General features: G+C 42.2%; 1 protein-coding gene across 2 annotated transcripts in view; it reads right to left on the bottom strand.

The window, feature by feature from the left end:
- SATB2 (SATB homeobox 2) overlaps positions 1-22,928 on the bottom strand; it is a 136,151-nt gene that overhangs the window by 48,348 nt on the left and 64,875 nt on the right. For both annotated transcript variants that reach the window (XM_069860669.1, XM_069860670.1), the window contains exons 6-7: positions 22,442-22,544; positions 8,982-9,454 (exon numbers count right to left, since the gene is read on the bottom strand). In XM_069860669.1, coding sequence (XP_069716770.1) covers positions 8,982-9,454; positions 22,442-22,544 — 576 coding nt within the window. The remainder of the gene's footprint in view (positions 1-8,981; positions 9,455-22,441; positions 22,545-22,928) is intronic.

The following is a 22,928-nucleotide window of genomic DNA, read 5'->3' as shown; positions in this document are numbered from 1 at the left end:
TGTGCCCCATTACACACAAGAATAAAACAAGCAGGCAGCATGAAAGGGTTTCATGCAATAAGACGGCGTTTTCTATGGGGGAAAAAAAAACCAACAAAAAGTCCCCCTGAAAAACAGAACTCTCGCTAATTGAAAGTCTGTGCACAATGGGGCAGACACCACAGCAAAGAATGCAGCATGACTATTTTACTAGATAACAGGCACAGAATGAAAGCTGCTTGTCTTCCTCTCATGTAAGCTAAAGGGAAAATTATTTGCAAAAGGAATTCTGCCTAGGATCTGGCTCATGAACAAGTAGAGATGGAAAAGTTATTTATTTAAAACAAGCCATATTTCTAATCTTAATGCCTCCTAGGGGATCTTTTTCTGATCCCACTTCAGTTTGGGGGTATTTTACCGAAGAAAGTAGAATTGGACATAAACATGAAGTCATCACACACCTCACAGAATCACATAGAACCACTAGGTTGGAAAGGAACCACAGGATCATCCAGTCCAACAACTCCTATAAACCATTAAACAATGCCCCTCAGCACCTCATCCACCCATACTTAAAACACCTCCAGGGAAGGTGACTCAACCACCTCCCTGGGCAGCCTCTAACAGTGAACAATGACCCTTTCCATTAAATAATTTTTCCTAATGTCCAGCCTAAACCTCCCCTGGCGGAGCTTGAGGCCATTCCCTCTTGTCCTGTCCCCTGTCACTTGGGAGAAGAGGCCAGCACCCTCCTCTCTACAACCTCCTTTCAGGTAGTTATAAAGAGCAATGAGGTCTCCCCTCAGCCTCCTCTTCTCCAGGCTAAACAACCCCAGCTCTCTCAGCCGTTCCTCATAAGGCCTGTTCTCCAGCCCCTTCACCAGCTTCGTTGCTCTCCTCTGGACTCGCTCCAGAGCCTCAACATCCTTCTTGTGGTGAGGGGCCCAGAACTGAACACAGGATTCGAGGAGCGGTCTCACCAGTGCCGAGTACAGAGGGAGAATAACCTCCCTGGCCCTGCTGGTCACGCCATTTCTGATATAAGCCAAGATGCCATTGGCCTTCTTGGCCACCTGGGCCACTGCTGGCTCATGTTCAGTCGCTGTCAACCAACACCCCCAGGTCCCTCTCCTCCAGGCAGCTTTCCAGCCAGACTTCTCCTAGTCTGTAGCTGCACAGGGTTGTTGTGCCCCAAGTGCAGGACCCGGCATTTGGCCTTGTTAAACCTCATGCCATTGGTCTCAGCCCAGCAGTCCAGCCTGTTCAGATCCCTTTGCAGAGCCTCCCTACCCTCCAGCAGATCCACGCTTCCACCCAGCTTAGTGTCGTCTGCAAACTTGCTAAGGGTGCACTCGATGCCTTCATCCAGGTCATTGATAAAGACACTGAACAGGGCTGGACCCAGCACTGAGCCCTGGGGAACCCCACTTGTCACTGGCCTCCAGCTGGATTTCACATCATTTCCCACCACTCTCTGGGCCCGGCCATCCAACCAGTTTTCCACCCAGGAGAGTGTGCGCCTGTCCACGCCAGAGGCTGATAGTTTCCGAAGCAGAATGCTGTGAGAAACTGTGTCACTGGCTTTACTGAAGTCCAAGAAGATACATCCACAGCCTTTCCCTCATCCAGCAGGCGAGTCACTTTGTCATAGAAGGCAATCAGGTTAGTTTGGCAAGACCTGCCTTTCATGAATTCGTGTTGACTGGGCCTGATCACCCGGTTCTCTTGCACGTGCTTCACGATAGCACTCAAGATCACCTGTTCCATGACTTTTCCCTGGCACTGAGGTCAGACTGACAGGCCTGTCATCACCATAACCGAGCTCGAGGGTATCAAAGCACTCTCTAACATAGAGGGCTACCCCCCCTCTTCTCCTACCCTTCCTGTCCCGCCTGAAGAGTTTATACCCCACAATTGTTACACTCCAGTTATACGAGTCGTCTCACCACATTTCCGTGATGGCAACTACATTGTAGTCTCCTTGCCCTACAATAACTTCTAATTCCTCCTGTTTGTTGCCCATGCAGCATGCATTGGTGTAAATGCACTTCAGCTGGGCTGGTGAAACCTCAGCCCTCATAAAGGGAATAGTGTTCATTCCCAATTGACTGGTCCTTGGATTACCTAGCCCCTCAGTGCCAGTTTCATCCTTTCCATCACCAGATATACTTCCCTCAACTCGCTCTGTGGTGACATATTGGTGGTCCTTGCCAGCACACCATCTCTCAGGCAGCAGAGTTCCACTTCCAGGCTCACTCCTGACTAGGCTGGCTTCGTAACCCTCCCCCTTCACATCTAGTTTAAAGCTCTATTTAAGAGCCCTGCTAGATTTTTAGTGAGGACTTTAGTATCCCTAGGAGACAAGCGTGCCCCATCCCTAGTAGGGAAGCCTGGAGATGCGTGTGCCAGTCCATGATCAAAAAACCTGAAGTTTTGCTCCTCAAGACACCAAATTTGGAGCAAGCTATTGATAAACTGATTCTTCTTGATCTCTTGCTCTTCATTCCTTAGTGTTGGAATGGAACTAAACACTACTTGCGCCCCAGAGCCCTCCATCATTTTCCCCAGAGCCCTGAAGTCCCTCTTAATTGCTCTCAGCTTCCTGCGCTGTGTGTCACTGCTGCCAATTTGAAATACTAGCAGAGGGTAATAATCAGTGGGTTTCACCAAGGAAGGAAGTTTTCTAGTAACGTACTTCACTGATGCCTCAGGTAGGCAGCAGACCTCCCTGTGGAGCAGGTCCAGTTTGCAGATAGGGCCCTCTGTTCCCTTTAGGAGGGAATCCCCCAAGACAATCACTCTCCTCTTCTTTTTCTCTGAGGATGTTTTGATGGTCATTTGAGGATGGTGCAGCCTAGGGAATGTTTCTAGGCTGTGAGAGCCATCCTCTTCATCTGTGGGGATGGATTCCACTTGCAGCGTTTCATATCTACTCTGCAGTGGTTTGTTGTCTGAATGGGGACAACAGGCTTCCTGTGCTGGGCAGGAACTTGCTGCCATTCCCCATCTTTTCTTCCCTCAACCTTGCACTTGGCAGATGGGTGGTGCTCAGCCACACTAGCTCCCGCAGCCTGCTGAGTTTGTGAGAGGGTGCTGCTCCACTGATCTATTTCCCTCTCACTCTCTGGTAGTCCTCAGACTAGTTACATCCTCTCTCCTTGCTTATCTCTGAAGCTTTTCTTTGAAGCTTCCTGACGAGCCGTGCTCCTGCCCTCAGAGCCCCCAGCCCCTCTATAATTGACTGGCAACATCTTTGCAGGCTGTGGAACCCTTATTTCCTTGCTGTGGGAGCGTGGACTTGCCCACAGTCATACCAGAAGCTGGGGCACCATCCAGCACCGTTTCTGCTTTTGTCTACAACTCAACCCACTCTTGCAGCCAAGGTGTGACCGAATTCCTCAAACAAGGTGGATCAGTTTAGTTAATTTCATCATAAATTTCACTACATCTGAGGCTGGTAGAGTTTCCTCCTCCCTGTGGTGTTACTTACTTTAATCTAAAGAGGTGTGGTTAGGCATTGGCTAACCAGGCAGGAGCCGAGCTGGGTAAGTGTGACCCTTCTATTTGAAGGCTGGAAAGCCAACATTCTCACCCAGAGGTACTTGAGACAGGAAGGAGGGAGCAGTACTCTTTGGAAAGAGAGTTACAAGCAGCCTTAACATGCCTGGTGTTTTTACCCAACTTTTTGCACCTGGCACCACAACTATTTCATTCAGAAAGCCTCAGGTTCACAGATATTTCTAGCTTCTGATGCTGTTCAGTAAAACAAGCACTGGCCACTCGCCCAAACATTTTACTAGTTTTGGCTATTATGTCAAAACATTGGCAAAAAAAAAAAAGATACTTATTAAAAAAAAAAAGAAAGATATAAACAGAAATGCTCATTCAGTCTATAGGTTTTGCAGTTCACTGGGCACTCCAAAGGAAAACAGAAGCAGTTCTCTGATCCAGGGATTTAGACTGTCTGGATTCTTACGAACAGCCTGACCAATTGTCCTGGCTAACTCTGAAAGCCTGCAGCAAAGAGGGACACTTGGCAAGCAGGTAGAGGAAGGAGAGTATATTCACTTTCCTTATGCAAAGCAGGACTCAAATGACCTATTTTCTAGCTAGGATTTTGAAGAGCACAGATAATTTCAGCATCTCCAGATTTACTAAATAACTTTCTGGAGAAGGACAACATAAATTCAAGACAGCATTTTCATGCTTTTGTTTTAAAATAGTCCTCTTTTACTTCTGTCACCTGCCCACTTCTCAGCACATTACAACCTGTGATAAGCAAGCTTTGGTTCGTACAACCTTTTGGTTGCAACTCGAATGTGGTATTAGGACACGTTATAGTGCAAGAAGGAGACAGCACAAGGACTCTGCCCTGAGGACGGCCAAAACCATGTTTGTATTCTCCTCCAGGAAGAAGCCCATAGCCTTGGTAACAGCTCTGGCCAGTAGTCCCCATGTCCAGTGCCCTATTTCACAGTACCTTGGCTGGCCGTTCTGAAGGGTTGCTTGGCTGCTTGCAAATATGCTCTTTATGAAGGTGCTCTCCATATTAAAATAAGGATAGCAGGCACGAACAAGTAACTCTCCAGTGTCTGATGGGCCTCATACAGTCTTCCATTCAAATCCACCCCCTCTTGCACACAGGGATGCCCAGCTTTTCATTAGCGAGCTATTAGTTCATAGAAGCCATTTAAACAAAGAGAATAAATCATTCCAGTAAACGACACATTCAAATCAAGGAGCCTGCAAATTTCCAATTTACGGGGCACAGGCCATCAGAGCTGCAAAAGTGAACCAAGACTAAGGATCTTGGCCGTGAAGAACTGGAGCACAAACTATGCAATTACATGAGCAAGAAACCGAGCCTCCTGCCCCAGCAATATTGCTAATTGTCTTAGTCACAGGAAGCTTTCTCCACAACCTTGATCCACTGTTGCCTGTATAAGCCCTGGCTGCCTTGGAGGGAGGGAAATGGTGGCCAGCAAAGCATAGGGTCAGGAATGAAAACAACCCTTGTGTGCTGTCCTCTCTGCTTGCATTGTACCCATCTCAACAGGGCTCTTGGAGGTGGGCAGAAAAGCCCTGGCTCCACTCCCTGGGCTACACCACCTTCTTGATGAGTCTGAATAGCAACTCATTGCAATCCACAAGACAGGACCATACCCGGAGTTAAAAACCACAATGCTGCCACGCTTCCGCCAGAGAAAGGAAGGCTACATGGAGCCAAAGAGGGTGTTTTCCCAACACCCATTTTAATGTTTTGAAAGTTGTGTAGGAATTTCTTACTCATTGGAAATGGTGTCATTTAAACCACCTTCAAGAACTATATTGTTTCTCTGGGTCTGAAAACTCTCTGCTCCATGTCCTGTTTGCTGAATGGCAGGTAGGCTCCACTGTAGGATGAATTAAAATTGTGACATTGACTCTCTAAAGATAAAATAAAAAGAAATCGCTGAAGTTAGCCCAAGGTATTTACTAAAAATCAGGCATACACACTTCAAGGGTTCTTCATACCCACTTTCAGCCAAATATTGAAACGTTCACTTTGGAACTTCCTACAAAGACACCCTCTTTATGGCTAACAGAGCCTAGGCAGCTCCTGGCCCAACAACCCATGCAGCTCTCTCCACGTACGAAGCTGCCTCGTGTTTGGTCCCAGCTCAGAGCAGAACGTCAGCAGGAGCGCTGTGCCCCAGGAGATGCACAGGATTTGTCACAAAGCCTGAAGAACTTTGCTTTCATGTGTGCAGACAACATGGCCACAGGTAGAAGCAAATACTGTCATCTTGAGCTACACATTTCCAACTTTAAGAGGAAGATTCAGATGTTTCACAAACCATATAATTGTACCTCTCCTTCTTTTGACCCTCCTCACATCCCCCTTCCCATACACACATGCATACATACATGTGGCAGCCATTTGTTCCGATGGATTTAGCCTAGTTTGGATCAAAGCTTCCTCTACTTCATTTAACAGATTTGCTCAGATGCAAGGTCTCAGGGGAGAAATAATGTTAGTAAGAGAGGGTTTTTTCAGCATTGAGTATGTAGGTCATTGGACTTTAAAATAAATTAGAGAATAGTTTATCTATTAAACAAGTTTCACATTACATATTTCATGAGGCTATACTTAATTATAGGCTAATGCGCACCACAAAGATGCCACAAAGAAATATTAAACAGTGGCCCATAATGCAGTGATTAATACAATTATTAGCTGGCTGGCATACAGCACCTATTATTTGGTACCATCATGAGAAATAACAGACCTCCGGTTTCTACAGCTGGCACTTCCTGCAAAATGCAACAATCCCAAGTATTTCCAGAGATAAATACAAGTGTCTTTACACCATCTGAAGAGAGGATCCTCAGAGGCAGCGCAGGAATGCAAGGTCGTGAGAGTAGACTTGTACTTCCACTTCAAGTTCCTTTTACAGAGTTTGGTTCGCCACCACAGGTGTGTGGGAACATCCCACACCACCTACTGCACAGGGCAAGGCTGACTGCCTTCTTAGTACCTCTAACAGTTTCTGACATGAAGGGAGATTGATTTGAGTTAGCAGTGAAAGCTGAGGACAGAGAACCATAAATATGTATCTACAGTCTTTTGCTACAGTGATGACTCCTAGGGACATGATTCACTACATGTAAGATGCAATGATCTTCTATATCAAGGCCCTGTAGACCAGTGCAACACAGCTGAGAGATACGCAAATCTTTTATGGATGTTTAAGGGAACCAGTGTCATGGGCTGTATAGCACATCATATTACATACAATAAAGAGCCAAAAAGCAAGCAATTTCTTTCCTTTTATAAAAAATTACATGTCCAATATCTTGTAAGGAAGGGATTAAAATCAGGAAGTTTTTTTTTTAAAGAAAAACTAGAGAACTTAGTGCATCCTAAGATAAATGTAAGAATGAGAACTGGCAAAACCAGGGACACTGGTACCCTGAATTACAGACCTTGTTTATACACTGAACTCAAACACAAACTGGTTGGAGGACAGAGCATGATTTCCGATTTCAGGTGCAGCTCTGCCCAGGAAAGCTGCTTGGCATCTTCTCAGAGGACATTACCCTGGCACATCCACTCAGGTCTATATTCCCAATGTGTGAGCCCAGTCTGAATGGTAACATGCCTCGTGTTCTAAGACATACAGGAAATTCTGAAATGCTGTCAGGTCTGACTGGCCCACGGTCACAAGGCCAGGAGACACTGAAGTTAGGAAGGACTCAAGGACTGTTTAGCGTCCTAAAGCCACTAGATCTATGCCAGGACACTGCAAGAGGTGTAAAAAAGAAAAGAATAAACCCCACAACACTCCCCCAAACCATAGCGCATCTGATTTAGTCCAGATTTCAGGTTATCTGCCAAGAGAGTGGCTCAATCTCTGCTGTGGCTGGTGACAAACACCATCGGCAGATGCAATGCTGTGCCACTACTAGGAAAAGGCTGAGCAGTCTGTCTTACATGCTTGCATTTTCTCTTCTGTTCTAAAGAGTGAATCTGCAATGCCTGGTCAGTGACATGCAAGGCTTGGGGTTTCCTAGACACACAGAACCAAAACCTTGCCCCCTTTTAACCATAGCAGAACTGTCGATTTAACACACAAGGTTGATGACAGCTTTCTCACTGAAAGATGAGCTTTTGGTTTAATGGCAGACCTGAGCATTCCCAGCCCAGCTCTCCTGAACTGGCTAAAGCAAAGCTTCATGTTGTGTGACAGTGGCAAAACCCTCACTGGCAACATCACTGCTGACCTCTTGCTCAAGTTCAGAATATGTCATTCTGTCAATACCATCTACCTTGATTATACCGGGCTTTATATACAACAGGTTATGATCCCAGAGGGATGAAAAGCTTTTCCAAATTAAACCCAGCATTTTAAAGAGGAAATACTCATACGTTCCTATGTAGTTTTCATTTGATATCCTCAAGGCTAACCCCAGAACTCAAAGTCACATTGATTGGAAGTGAATGTTTTTTCTGAGTGCAGCCATCTTATGAATTTAATGGAAGAAGGGAAGTAATAAAAATGTGCGCCATACTTTAATTAGTTCCCTCATAATATGGCATTTCCAAAATGGCAGTGCCAAAGAAAATCATTAATGCAGGAGAACAGACAAAGACACTGTATGGGGCAAGGGGACAGACCTCCAGGAGACATACACACGTGGCCCTTGTTTTCTCTTGCTGGTAAAGCTTAGCTCAAAGACCAACACTGCACAAAAGAAATTTGTACCAATATTAAATATTAAGACCCTTTCCACTTCTTTAGCCTTGTTATGGAGCATCCGACTGAGAGATTGAAGGCTTCGAATTGTATCTGACAACCGGATAAATGCAAATAGCCTGTCTTTCTGAACATGCGTTGACCCTGGGTCCCCCAGGTGCTAGGCTTAAGCTGACACTATCGTGTGATCATTTCAACATCTGCATTTCACTGTGCATGTGAGAAAAACTGTGTCAGATGTATGAAAGGAAACGCAAACCTGCTGCAAATGGCTGAGATCTTTCCCAGCAGTCAGTCCTTTGGCCTGCACACACTTATCTTACACACTACTTGTGGCAGTAGCCTCTGGCACTAATTGTGGCAACCCTTGTACCACAGGAAGGAAGTGAGGAAGCAACAGAAGCCCCAAAACACCTCTGACTCTCACAGCCTCTTGTTACCTCTTCTACTCCCGCTTGATGGCCACAATGTGGAAGCTTATAACCACAGAGAGGAACTTGGGGAAGAACTCACATGAGCAGAATTACTGCTAGAGAGCAAAGCTCAGGTAACAGCACTGGCATAACCAAATGCAAATGAACAGCTATTCCAGGAAGAAGCAGTCTTATTCAACCATGACAAAGAGACCGGCGTTAAAAAAATAAGGGTGATTTGACCTGTTTCTACAGCACAACTCCGGCCTTGATCTGCAAAACCCATGCAGCCCCATGAGAGTCACAACTTTGCCCCCCTCATCATGTCTGGTTATAGAACAGAAATTGATACCTGTGTGCGGTTGAATGCTACTCTTGCAAAGACAGCTTGAGACACACTTGCTCTCTTCAGCTCATCTCTGACCTGCTGGTAAATATCTGGAGAGACTTCCACCGATGAATTTGATGGCTCTGGTTTGACAGCTCTAGGGATGGGTGGATGATTCAAGAACTGCTGGTTGATAGCTTGTGGGTGCTGGTGAGCCAGTAGCCGGCTGACAGCAATCTGTTGGTTTATCAGATGGGCCATTGCTATCTGCTGCCTCACCAGTTGTGGACTGAGCTGAGGAGACAGGAGTCCAGGGTTTATCATTGTCTGCATCGTTGGCACTTGGTTTCGGATTGGAGTACTGTGGTGAATTTGGCCATGAGGAGACTGTTCGTTAGTTTTTCCCAAGGTTGCCAGCTGGTTGATATTTGGTAAGTGCATGGGACGTTGACCAAGAACACAATAGTCTGAAAGGTTTTCTCTTTCCACTCTTTCCACTGTTAAAAAAGAAAAATTTGTTTGCTGTCATTTCAGTTTGCACTTACAAGAGGACTGTTAGGGTAAGGGTTACTGCAGGTGACTGTACACGACTGCATCTGCTTTAGCTTGCAAATCTACACTTGCATAAAAGCTTCACAGAAACATAAGCAAAAGCTACACAAAGTAAAAGCAACAGCAATAATTAACATCCTTTTGGACTTCTTGGGCATTACCCACTGCTCAGGAAGCCTCCTTATCAAACTGGTAGCAGATATTCCCTCCAACATCACTTCCTAAAGAAACTGCTTGGACATCTCCACTCACACTGTCACTAACTTTTGAATCTGTAACAGCAAATTGAATAACTTTTAAAATGGGTCAGTGTTTCAGAATCACTGGCATCTGGGTAAAGGAAAGAAACGCAAATTATTATCCACTCACACAAACCCAATGGAAACCACATGGTTCCCTGTGAAGTTCATGGAACGGCTTCTCATTACAAACTCTGCAACTATTATCTTTTCCAACATAAACTCTACCTTGCATTATGTGTGGATGAATTTATCTGGTAACGTCAGTTCACCCCGGGGCACTACAGCAGAATCGTCCCGCTTGTGTGAAAGCCATGCTACAAAACCGTGCAATTCACACATGAGAAAATTTTAAAGCAATGATTCCTATATACAAAGCCTCACTGCCATGAGTCTGTCCAGAAACCTAAAAGCACCTCTGCATGAATGCCCACTTTAAAGAAAGCATCTTCACTCTCTTCAAAAAGACTTTGATTAGCACAACAAAGCCCATGATCCCTAAGTGACTCTATCCTACAAAAAAAGAAGCACTACACACAAAATGCATATACTGTAATTTTATGCACTGATATATATTGTCCCATTCAAATATCTAATGTCAGCATTATTGCACTATCTTTACATGTAACTGCAAAACTGAATTCACATATCACAAATTAAATTTCCTCTAAAAGTAGTATTTGAAATAGGAAACTAAGTTTAAAAAGGACATAAATATAACTATAACTTAGATAATTTTAAGTAATCAGAAGTCATTTTTCAGTAGGCTGCAGATTCCGTAAACTTCCCTATATGCAATTGGACAGGCATTTATATATTGAGCTCATATAAAAGTGTTCAGGGACACACATCACACAGCTAGAAAACTACTGCCTCATTCTTGTATTGCTTTCAGCAAGTAACAAGATAGGATCTATTTCATAAATGTCATAATACTATTATAACTCCTGTAATGATTAACGACTGTACAAGGCTTTGAACTCTTTTTCAAAACTTCATCTATCTAAAGCTTTGAGGCTTTAGACGGTTAATACTCAGGATGACAGTTTTCTGATGACTTTCTCTGTTTCCTTCTAAATAAAAAGACAGTTCTTTTCACCTTCCAGAGTTAATCTCAGAGAGAGAGGGTTGAATTTTCACTGGAGTCATTCCCTGGACACACATAAACACACACAGTTTCTATCTTTAGAGTTGTCATTCTGGAACAGTGCAAGTACTGAATTTTACAACTAGATGAATTCAAACCCGGAATTTTCTTGTAATAATTCTTTTAAAGAATTTAAATTTTTCTTTTAAAGAAAAAAATGCACAAAATCCTTAATCTTCAATAAAATAGTTTCTTTAAAATACCCCTTTAAAATAAAACTAAGCATTTCTAAGAAAATGATCAATTCTTTTTTTTCCACAAAAGCTAGCAGTTCAACCCAATTGGCTGTCTAAATAAGTCCTTATCTGTGTCGTGTATTTCAATTGTTAAAAGCAATACGATACATGCAGTACACAAACGCTACTGTCAGCAACCGTCCTTTGGGCTGTGTTACTCACAGCCTGCCAGAGACATAACGCAGTATGTCAGTTTGCTGAAAACACTGAAAATCTCTTTTTGAATGCTGTTCCTCATGATGTCAGTAGGTCTCCCTGAAAATTAGGTACAGAAGGCTCTGTCCCACTAGTCTCTGGCTTTAGGAACAGACATAAAATCAATGTGAAGTATTAAATATGACCTGGGATCGATATAGAGATGCAACATGTGGGCACAGGAGTGGGGAAGAGGGGCTGCTTTATCACAGCCCCAGACCACATTCGGTGTCCTGGATGATTCGGGGCACTCACAGCCGCGCTTTTGCCTCCGCAGGCTCTCTGCGGTAAGCCTGTACCTGAGTAATGCCACTAAACATACCCAGTTGCCAGCAAAACCAAATGTAATTATTCCAAAGGTGCAGAAGCTACTTGGCAATCAGGAATTAATGTGTTGTAAATAAAATAAAGATATTGCTCAGTTTTTCTATGAAATTCTTGGAGCATCCTGTTGAAAGAAAATATAGTCAGAACCACTTCCAATCTTCATTTACATCTCTGGATATCTAGTCCTTCCACCAGGAGTTTCAGAAGAGCTGAAAGAAGTTCTGAACTATTTTGTAGCTTAAGAAATACACAGAGAATAAGTCACAGAAACCAACAAATTACTACTTGTTAGAACACAAAAACGGTAACCAAGTGGTTTTGAAAACTTGGTGAGAAATAAATATAAATAACATCCACTTTCTGGCCTGAACCACACTTGCCAAGTTTCCACCCACTCCTGACTTCAGTGCCAAGTTATAAACCCCTATAAAAATAAAGTTTAAGATTAAAAGGCTCCCAGGCTGTTAATCTCTGCAGTGCTACTTGGAATTACAATTACAGAGAGACATTACCTGACTTACTTCTATAGGTGTATTTTTCCCTTATTATCAGTTTCCTTTTCCGATCACATTAGGCTATACAGCCACACATAAAGTCCCAATAAGCAAACCAGATTCTAGTCACTTCAACCACTTCAATAATAAAAGGTTACCATTAACAGTTACGCTGGATGGAAAAAATGTGCATTACTCAACTCCTCAAGACTCTTTCCTTCTCTAACACGCTGCCTGTATCAGATTCCCTGTTGTTCTTTGGTAACTATGGACTGGTATGGCTCTGCAGGGCTGGACAGGAGCAAGCCTGAGACAACCCCAAAACAGAGGCTGGCACTGCCGTGAGAGGCAGGGAGCTTGCCAGAAATGTTCTAGAAATAAGGCATACAGGAGCCACAAACCTGCCGTGACATCTACGTTCTGCCTCACATCATCTTGAAACAGGGTTTTTCCTTTTGCATTGTCCATTTTTCATGTTCCTACCCTAATACAACCTTTCCCTTCTCCTTCCTTGTTTTGCTCCACTCAAACTGGGGATGCAGGTAGAGCTCTTGTAGTCTTGTATCCACTAACTAGTACTTGAATATATTGCAATGCAAAGCAGTGAGTCCGAGCAGCAGGATCTTAAACTAGGAAGGAATGGGCTCCATGGATGTGTGCTGTCTACATTTATATCCTGGTGACAAACTTCCTCTACTAGTGATGCCTGTGCTAGTAAGACAAAAGCTGGTCCAGGAGGCTGTTATTCACCTCCATCTGTGGTGTAACCACAGCAAAAGACATGGCAGCGTCTCCCTTTTCTCCCTGCATCCCACTGCCTAGTATACAATTCTGCAGCTCTTTGATTTAAGAATTGGTTTAAACCAAGTATAAAGCTACTGCCGTTTTTCAGAGCTACCCAACCTTCTGAAGCCATACACTATGTAGGCAGATTTGAGGTGCCTGGACAATGTCCTGTGCCAAGCCCAGCAAGCAGCTTTCAGATCACTCCAGGAAAGCATCTGCCCTTCATTTCCCTATACCCCCTACAACATGCCACTATCTCTACAAGACAGTTAGAAACCAATATAATCCCCAGAATGGGAGCAGCAAATTGTCATATTTCAATGTTCCTTTCTCTTTTCATAATGACTACCACGTGTCTCAATGTATTTCAGCTCCATACTGCATTAGAAACTCCCTGGATACAACACAAAAGCAATCCAGTGCGCCCTTCTGCTGTGTGATGTTCTCAACCTCTACCCAAATCTTCCATGCACAGTCAAGCTGACACAGTCCACAGCACAATAGCTTGGGGTGGTCCACATTCAACTTTCCATTTGAAATAAAACTAGCTCAAAAGATTTAAAATAAGATTTATTTCTCCACCTTCCCTTCCCCTCACTCTTCAATTTCACTAAGTTGTTAATAGGAACATTCTGACAAACAGCCTGTGAGGCATTTAAGGCTTATGAGCGGCACTGAATTGACTGACAGCACCGGAAACCTAATTTCTATGCACAATAAGGGATGTGGCACGGAGAACGTAACACATCTCCCAGCACTACGTTGGAGCAGGGCCACAGAGGACCCTCCAGCACCCACGACCCGGCAAGTCCTGAACTTTTCAGTCCCACAGGCAGACGGGCACTTTGCCCCAGAGTAGGAGGAGGCTGGTAAAGAAATGTTTTGTAATAAGTTACTAGCCGGCAGAATTGCCATGCTTCAATTGTGACAGGATGGTACCACCCAGGGCTGTTCTCCAGTGCTTCAGATTGTGCTGCTTTGTTTTATTTATTAGTTAAAACCTGGTGATCATAAAAGCCACTCTGAGCAGTGGTCATGGCCAAGCAAGGAGAGCGCTGTGAACTCTAGTGTGCCCTGCTCTGAGCTTGAGATAGAAAGATTCCCACAATTTCTTCTGGCTTAGCACCATCCTACTCACTGGAGCAAGACTTGAACTTTGGAGCTGTGCTTGAGGGACAAAGCGCTCATCGGCACAGTAATACCTTCTGCCTCGGAGAGACAGGGCTGCTGCACTACACAGAGAGGATGCTACATTATGATGAACAACCACTTTGTAAATAACGGAACTGCTCCAGAGCACAGGAGGTGCTTTTAAAGTGGTAATACTGTATCTTTTAATCTATAATTAGGATAATTACTTATTTCTTTTAATCACGGCCCACTTAACCACTTCCATGCAAAGAGTTGGTCTGAGGAGTCTCATATTCATTCAACATCTAATCGTTCCATTTACCCAAAGTCATCCCCTGACTTGGTTCACTGTCCGATCTCTGCCTGAACCAGTTGTTCCTGCAGTCAAGACTGGATAAAAAGCAGGCTAGAGAGGCAGACTTGATAAGAACTTGTAACTTTAAAAACCCCTCCATTCCCTTACTCCTGCTGGATAGCAAAAACCTCAGAATAGCTTTAGAGTACATACAGAAATTGTTTGGCTGCTGGCTATGGGTAGCAAAGGCCTTTATCCAAGCCTAATGCAAAACAGACAGGAAGGGCCATTGTCTGTTCTTTGTTGTGTTGCAAACCATTCAGTTCCCACCAAAGCACAAATCACTATTTTGTATTTAGAAGGACCATCATTAAAAGTGAACCTTTGATCAGCATTAGTTTCAGGTGAACTGAGCAGAATGTAGTAACTTTACCAGCTCTCCCTGTGTGGCTGACCTTCTACTTCCCTTGTCCCAAAACCGAGATCCAGGTCATCGCTTGGGATACAGAAATGCCAACCCGTTTTCAGTCAGTTCTACTTAAACACAGTAAACCGTATTCTTCCAATGTGCTATCCCTGGACTGCATTACTTCCAAAGATGCTGTCAGGAGAGAACTTAACCCATGATCTTACTTTCAGATTACTGTACCAGTTCAAAAGGGCACTCAGAAGTATGAACTCAGTCCTTCATAATCATGTTAACATTGTTTGTAGACAGGTTGTGCCAGACCCATCTGGCAGAGCAAAACATTACATTAAAGGTGCTTTAGTGACCACATGGTCTCCTGGATGAATACTGTTCAGGTGAGATGGAAAAGGAGAAGCAGGGCAAACATTACTAAGAACTGTCTGACAGAAACACAAGAGAGTATTGGTTTAGATGGACTGATCTCACCTGATATAAAAATATCTCCCTTCCTGTCAAGCTGCTGTTGACAGAAATCTGTCCTGCTATTTAAGTACTAACCTTTTGTGGGCACCTTCAGAGGGAGGTGCAGACCTCCCAGAATACCCAGTCAGTTGTGCAATCCCTCCAAGAGACATGCATGCATCTCTTCCTGACTCAAAATATCAGAGATGGTGAAAGGAATGAGACAGGACACAAATATCATAAAGGCAGACATATAAACTCTACAGATACTTCAAGAAAACAGAATTCAGTTCTGCTCTCAGAGTTATCTGTTCCTTGAAATCTACTTGATCACAAACAGCCACATTGCAGTTTTCACACCAGGAAGGCTTATGCCTGTACCTAAGCTTCAGGTTTTCCTCTCTTTCCAATCTTATCTCCACTAATGCTTACTTTCTAAAAATTGCTTTCCTTTTGAGCTAACATTATTGTTTGGGAGCACACAAAAATACTTTTTAAATGTGAAGGAAAATTTATTTTGAGATTCTGCAGATTAAAAAAAAAAAAAAAAGTGTTTGCTTTTGAGTAAGCCTGTTCTTTACTAAGAATTCCAAAGCGTCTGGACCCAAGTCCCAGCCTCAGTGCACAACTTGTACTCATTGAGAAAAACACTGTACTTGGAATAGAAAACACTTTAAAACCATAAAGCTGAGTGACATTATTTAAACAGATTTGGTCAGTATCTCTTAACTAAAAAAGGTGTAATGGTGCTGCATGGCAGGGACAAAAAGCCAGGCAGTCTCTCTACAGAAAGGTTTCCAACCTTTATTGTATGGAAATATGCTCCCTAAAGGAGCAATGGCCACATGGACACACAAGAGATGGCACTCAGCTACCCGCACGTCTCCTTCTGCCATTACCCTGATACTATGAAGAGGAGAGACACTGCTCCAAAACAGCCAGAAGACTTGAAAGACATCCTGCAAAGCTGGAAATCATACATGCATTTACTCTAGATAAAAGTTAAGCTTAAATAAGAGAAAACCCCAGAGGGTCTGTTTTAATTTTCTGTACAGAGAGGAACAGCCAAGAGGGACACAACTCATAAAGCCTCCAGAAGGCACTGAAGTAGGTAAGCTGTTCCTCAACAACACACATGCATAGATCCCCCGGACTGACAATAATGTGAGTGTAGAAAACAGTAGTCAAGGTGTCTACAACCCTCGCTGAATCTTGACAACTTTAAATTTGTATTTAAAGAGAAATGCCACTTCTTCCTCATGATCAATGCAAACAGTCCACATCTGAGTCAAAGATGATCTTTGGGTCATGAATGTCATCTATATGCTGAAAAGCTTGCCTGCAAACTATGTTATTTTCTTTCTGTTTTCCTTAAGAAAGTGATGAAAGTAATATTTTTAGCAAAATAAATACACTGTCAAGAGTGTAAAAGTAAGCAAAGGGAAAATTACAGTGTCAAGAGCCACAGAGCTGACCTGAATGACCCTAACTGGTTTAGTGCCGGAGCTGCCACTAATATCCAAACTAGACATGAAATGAATCCTTCTTAAAAAACTTAACATTTCTTCCTGAATCTGTTAGTTAAAAAGGCAAAAGGTCAAGATCTATATATGCATATATATACGTCCATACAAATACATAACCCCCTCTATTTACATAGAGGAAGATCTATACATACACAGGTATTAATAAATAGGAATTTTTTAGAAATCAAAACCACTGTTTGGGAAAGATCCAGTGTGCCTTCTCATGAGGCTTCCACAACATCTGCTTCAGAGGAACAATTACAGATTATTCCTCCAAGCACAGAACGACAATTTTCTGCAGACTTGCACTGGCATTATCACAGTGCAGTAATCCTTGGTTACTTCAGCCTGGAAATAAGAAATATGGGAGGTCTTCTGAATCCTGTTTCTAACCTCTCTCAACCTACAACAGCCTCTAGAACACATCACAAGTAAAACAGATTGCTCTGTCTATCTGTTATGGGAAGTAAGCAAACATACTTCGAAGAATAAAACAGCACACAAACAACAAATCAGTAATATTGGAAAAATCAAAGAGCAGTCAAAGCAGATTCTCAAGTTAAGGAAGCTATGAAAGATTTTTCTTACATTCCTGATCTGTTGAAATAGAACTAACAGAGACCTCCAACTTGAAACTAAAAAACCTTTTTGTTCCACAAAAACTTTGAGACAGCCACAATCTAAAAACTTACATCCACAGAAAGCTCTATTTTGACAGCCATTGAGGGCAGGAGCAAAGATGAAATGTTCTCAATATGCAGACAAAGAAAATATGTCTTTTTATTTTTAAGTTCACAACGTATTTATTTTTCCCTCTGCCTTCCTAACTTCCTCCCACTGGGTTAAGTTGTGTCATCAGGCAAAAAGAGAAAAATTCACACCAGTGAAGAGTTTCAGTTGTGAAAGAATTCTGATACAGTGATACAGCGATAGTCCTTCTGGTAAAAATAGGAAGCATGACACTTGGAAGTGGAATATCTATTGAGAAACAGAACTAAAAAATACTCCAAGCACTACAAACCTCAAACACTGGGCAATGAGTAGGTTGACTGGTACAAGTTTTATCCCTTGATAATGATCTGAGTTGCATGGCAAAGCCCTGAAATACTTCTCTCCATATATCTACACACGTATGTAGTTACTTACAAAGTATTATTTTTATTTGCGCATGTATTTGCTAATCAAATTAAGAACTAAAGTAAGCCTTTCAGACAATTATTTGTATCCTGAACTTTAACACCGCTGAAACTTCAGCTACTTCAGCATCTAGAGAAACCAAATGAGTGGTTCTCAGCTTGAAAGGAGTAACCCCATGGGACTGGGTAGGAGAAAGACAGGTTGAGAACTACTGGACTATGGCACTGCCATACAATTATCATTGCAGCCATTAGTATATAACCTAAAAAGGGGTAATTGTGATTCTTCATTCAAGTAGCTTTAAACACACTTAAACCCTGTCATGTATGCAACTGTGCGCCAAAAGGCCTTGCATCCCTCAAAAAAAATATTTAAAAGTAGAGTTTAAAAGGGGATTTTCATGGTAATATTAAAATAATTCATGGTGCAATTTCTGAACAAAAAATACAGTACAAACTAGACCGCTTCATTACTGCCCCAAATGATTACATACATCCCTGGGGAGGAGAGGAAGTTCACAGAAACTCTGTAAGATTTTGTTTCCTAAATACATACATTTTCCATTAGAATCATATTAATACAAACTCTCTTTCAAACACAGAATCAGAATCACACCGAATCACTAGGTTGGAAAAGATTTCTTGGATCATCAAGTCCAACCATTCCTATCAATCACTAAACCATGGCCCTCAGCACCTCATCCACCCGTCCTTTAAATCCCTCCAGGGAAGGTGACTCAACCACCTCCCTCAGCAGCCTGTTCCAGGGCCCAGTGACCCTTTCTGTGAATTTTTTTTTTCTGATGTCCAGCCTAAACCTCCTCTGGCGCAGCTTGAGGCCATTCCCTCTTGTCCTGTCCCCTGTCACTTGGGAGAAGAGGCCAGCTCCCTCCTCTCCACAACCTCCTTTCAGGTAGTTGTAGAGAGCAATGAGGTCTCCCCTCAGCCTCCTCTTCTCCAGGCTAAACAACCCCAGCTCCCTCAGCCGCTTCTTGGAAGACTTGTTCTCCAGCCCCTTCACCAGCTTTGTTGCTCTTCTTCAAACAGATACGTGTAACCCAAGGAAACTGGAAAGAGTGGACATCCTATTCCAGGTAGGCTCAGAGCCAGGAGGAGACAAAAAGCCTCCATTCTCACACGAGCCAGTTCCTGAATCTGTCTGTGTACAAACTCTCGGGCCGCTGAATAAACTGTGAATGTCTTAAAACCTTAAGGGGCTGGGGCGGGGTGGGAGAAAACATTCAAGCAGAATTCTATACTAGCATCGTCTTGACACAAGACAATCACCATGCTGAGCTGAACTAACCAAAAACTTCTTTTAAATTAGGAGCACAAATAGTTTAGCTGTCTTTTTGGTGAGTTCAACAGAATGCACACTGAGAATGTTTACTTGAGATTTGATACAATTCCATTTGTGTACAGCTTTTACATCTGTTGCTAATGATATCAAATTATTGATTGTTCACTTTCTTATATTTATTTAAACATTAACTAGATACTCGGCAACCTGATGCTTTGCCTTTTTTTTTCTTTTCCAGAGAACTTTTTATTTTTGCCTGATTTCTGTTGTAATTACTTTGATCTTCCAGAGTGTATAATTATTTTACTGTTTATTTATTTCTATGAGAAACGAAAAAAGTTTGACCTAGGAGATCTATATGTGGCAATTTGTAACAGAATCACATAGCTTACGTTTAGGAAATCATGGTTTTGATTAAGAAGCAACCATTTAGTTCCCACTGTTTTATTAAAACAGACATTAACAGATAATAGGAAACACATTTAACACTGTAGGCTGCATTTAGTTTGTGACATCAATAAAGTTATTTTGAAGCTCCTTCCTATTTTGCATTTACCACAGCTCATATGAATCGTTTTTTTTGCTTTTACTTTCTAATAAGCAGCTCTAGAGTTACACATGGCTATGGGTGATGGTCCTACAGAGTCTTAATTATAGTTTTACCTAACCTATCGAGATTACAACTCCCCAAAAAAATTACTGCAGCATCCATCCTTCATGGAAAACCTAAGCCCTTTTTTTAACTATTATTAATGGAGTATGTGATGACGGAAGCATGTAACTCAAGTCACGGATTTTGCATGCTAACTGAGCTATCCCGTAGGGATATCTGCCTACAGAAAAGAAACAAAATTTCATCAAAACAGAGATGATGAGAAATGGAAACCATCGATGAAGTGCAGAAATATCCCTGTTTCAGGGGATTTAGATTACTGCCCTGAAGTTGCACGGCTGTTTATTCTCCATGCACCACTGTATCTGCCATAGACTCTTTGTTTTCTCTCCCACTCATACGGTTGATGAATCAGCACTACTTGAACTGCTTTATAGCAGCTTGTGTTTACTTCACACATACCTTAACCTTCCTTTTTTCTCCTCCTACTAACACACACATACACTTCCAAACAGCAACGACTGGCTTCGCCTCTGAATAGCACAGATACAGAGTTATCTGGCAAACTCTTCGGGTTTGGATCCTTGACCTCTTGATTGAGGTCTCATTCTGCTTTTACTGCACTTTACAATTTAGCAGTGCACTTACTAAGTAAAAAAAGAGTAAGAGCTTAAAGAATTCAATGCTCTAAGAATGGAAGAAAGTGGAAGACAGCAGTGTGCTAGAAACACTCAGAAGCTGTAGTGGCATCTCCACAGTTAAGAACACTACAGTGAAGGGCCTCCAGTGCCTCTGCAACTGGCACCCTTGCCCAGTTGGGAAAAAAGAAGGGGAAACAAATAATAAGAAAAGCCTGTCTCTGTTCTAGAACAGCAAGCAAAAGCGAATGGTGATGACCTTGAAGCTGTTTGATTCCTTTGACTGTTTTTTAACTAAGAGTATATGCTAGAGCATTTCAAATAAAAATATTTTATTAAGAGACACCATTTAAAGAAAAGAAACAAAACACTTCTAAGTCCCACAACGGCAATTTTGAGAGAGGAGAAACTACTCAGTTCATCTGGCATAAGGATGCCATGTACCAAAATTCCAGTCAAGATTTTTAATTCTAGACTAAATAATTTTAGTAGGTGAAAAGAAACACCTCCATTTTCTCATTTGTATCATCGCCTCACTTCTGCCTGAACAATTTTCCTTCTAGATGCACAAAAATTTACCTTAAAACATTCTTTGGTTTCTTTTTTCCCTTTACTGCAAATCTAACCACCAGAGACCCCAGGGCTGGGTGCCTCACATGTGTGCTCCACACAAGCCAGACACACACAGGGAAACCAGATGCCTCAAAACTTGTTCTGATATTTTATGCGATTTTGTTTCATGTGTTCCTAACTCAAGCAGCAGACTCTTTATGGTATTATTATGCAGATTTCTAGTCTGTCCTATGGAAACAAGCAACCTTTCATAGCTCATCTACGCCAGCCTTTTAAGATAAAGACGGCAGACTTTTTGAAAGATGCTAATCTTTATGCAACTAAAGATACAATGGCTTCTCAAGAAGGACAGGACATTACCCTCTCTCTGCATTATGCTTATGAATCCTGTTATGATTTTCGTGGCCACGGAAAGGATCACAGACAGAAACAACACAAATAGCCTGTGTCTTCTTCCAGACAATGAATCTTCCCTTCAGTGGTGTAACAGAGAGAAACACTATGAAAAAACCTAGCACAGGGAAAAGCTAATCTCCAAGGCCAATGGACATGTGGGGAGAGAGGAGCCAGATGGTATTGTGGAAAAGCTTTTGACTCCTCCCAAACTCCTGCTCAAAGCATATCTACGTTTAAAAACAAAAAAACTACCAAAACAAATGGTGCAGTACACATGCAAGTCCCTTCCCAAAGGAAAGGATGAATAAAAGCACAAACTACACATGATGGATGCTTGTCACATCACTTCGCATACTAGTAGAAGGTGATCAGACATTTCAGTGGTGCGAGTGGGATGAACTTAACCAAGAATAATTTTACTGCCTCAGGCATGCACTGCTAACCAACTAATACAACATCGTTGGAAAGAAAATACAAATAATGGATTATTTTCATCTTTATTTCAGTGGGTGAAGCACCTTGTTATTCAGCAACATCTCCTAATAATCAGGCATGAAATGTGCCACTGGTATCCGGATTCCACACAATAAAACATGGCAGGAATGCCACTACACTTAGTGGTATTGAAAACAAAGAGTGAGGGCACGTGTAACTTAGGAAGACAGTCTTTTCGCTTTCATGAACAAAACACAAATAAGGTAATTTACACAGCAATTTAACTTTTAAATCCAGAGCTACTAGAATATTGTTTTTGCAAAACATTTTAGTTTAACTCAAAACACAGTTGATCTTTCAGCACAGCTAAATAGGTTATTTTAAGCATGCTTTAAGTGCTCTGTGTTTTCACACCAGCCTTGTTTGTAAAGTATCAGATTTAATTTCAAATGTTCTGTGAATGTGTCCTCTTTGCAGACAAATTCACTAATATTATTATAGCTTATTATCACTTTTACTTAAAGCAAATAATCTCAAACTGTCAGCAGAAGTTCAAGAAGTTCAAGTCACCAGAAAAAAAAATAATCAATTTACCTTTAATCTTTTTGTACTTTTTGTACCATCTCCCAAACTCCTGGCACTTGGTCGCTGACACATTGGCATAGTATGTGCTATTTACAATGGATGAAATCATACTCTGGAAGTACAGAAAGAAAGACAAAAAGTGTTTTAAAATATCTTGCACAATTAGAAATCTTTTCCAGAGAAAGTCAATGACATGCGGGTGCAGAATGATCATCCATTTATGACTTTAAAACCAAAAGAATTGTCTGCAGAGTAAAAAAATTTGCTTTATTCTCCATTCTATGTTCCCAGCCCTAATGAAAATTACAAAATAATATTGATTGTTTTGCATAATAATGCAAAAAAGATGCAGTACCAACCTCGACTGAGACCTGCAGCTCAGGATGGGGGTGGGGGGCAGTTCTATTTTACTTTGTGATATTACAATATCTAAACTAATCTAACAATCTAAAGTTGCATAACACCAGGCAGTACCATGCTGGGGAACACATGCTCA

The sequence above is a fragment of the Phaenicophaeus curvirostris genome, chromosome 7 (assembly GCF_032191515.1).
Source record: "Phaenicophaeus curvirostris isolate KB17595 chromosome 7, BPBGC_Pcur_1.0, whole genome shotgun sequence".
NCBI classification, from domain to species: domain Eukaryota; kingdom Metazoa; phylum Chordata; class Aves; order Cuculiformes; family Cuculidae; genus Phaenicophaeus; species Phaenicophaeus curvirostris.
Note: the sequence above shows the minus strand (reverse complement) of the source record. Positions and strands in the feature narration are given on the sequence as shown.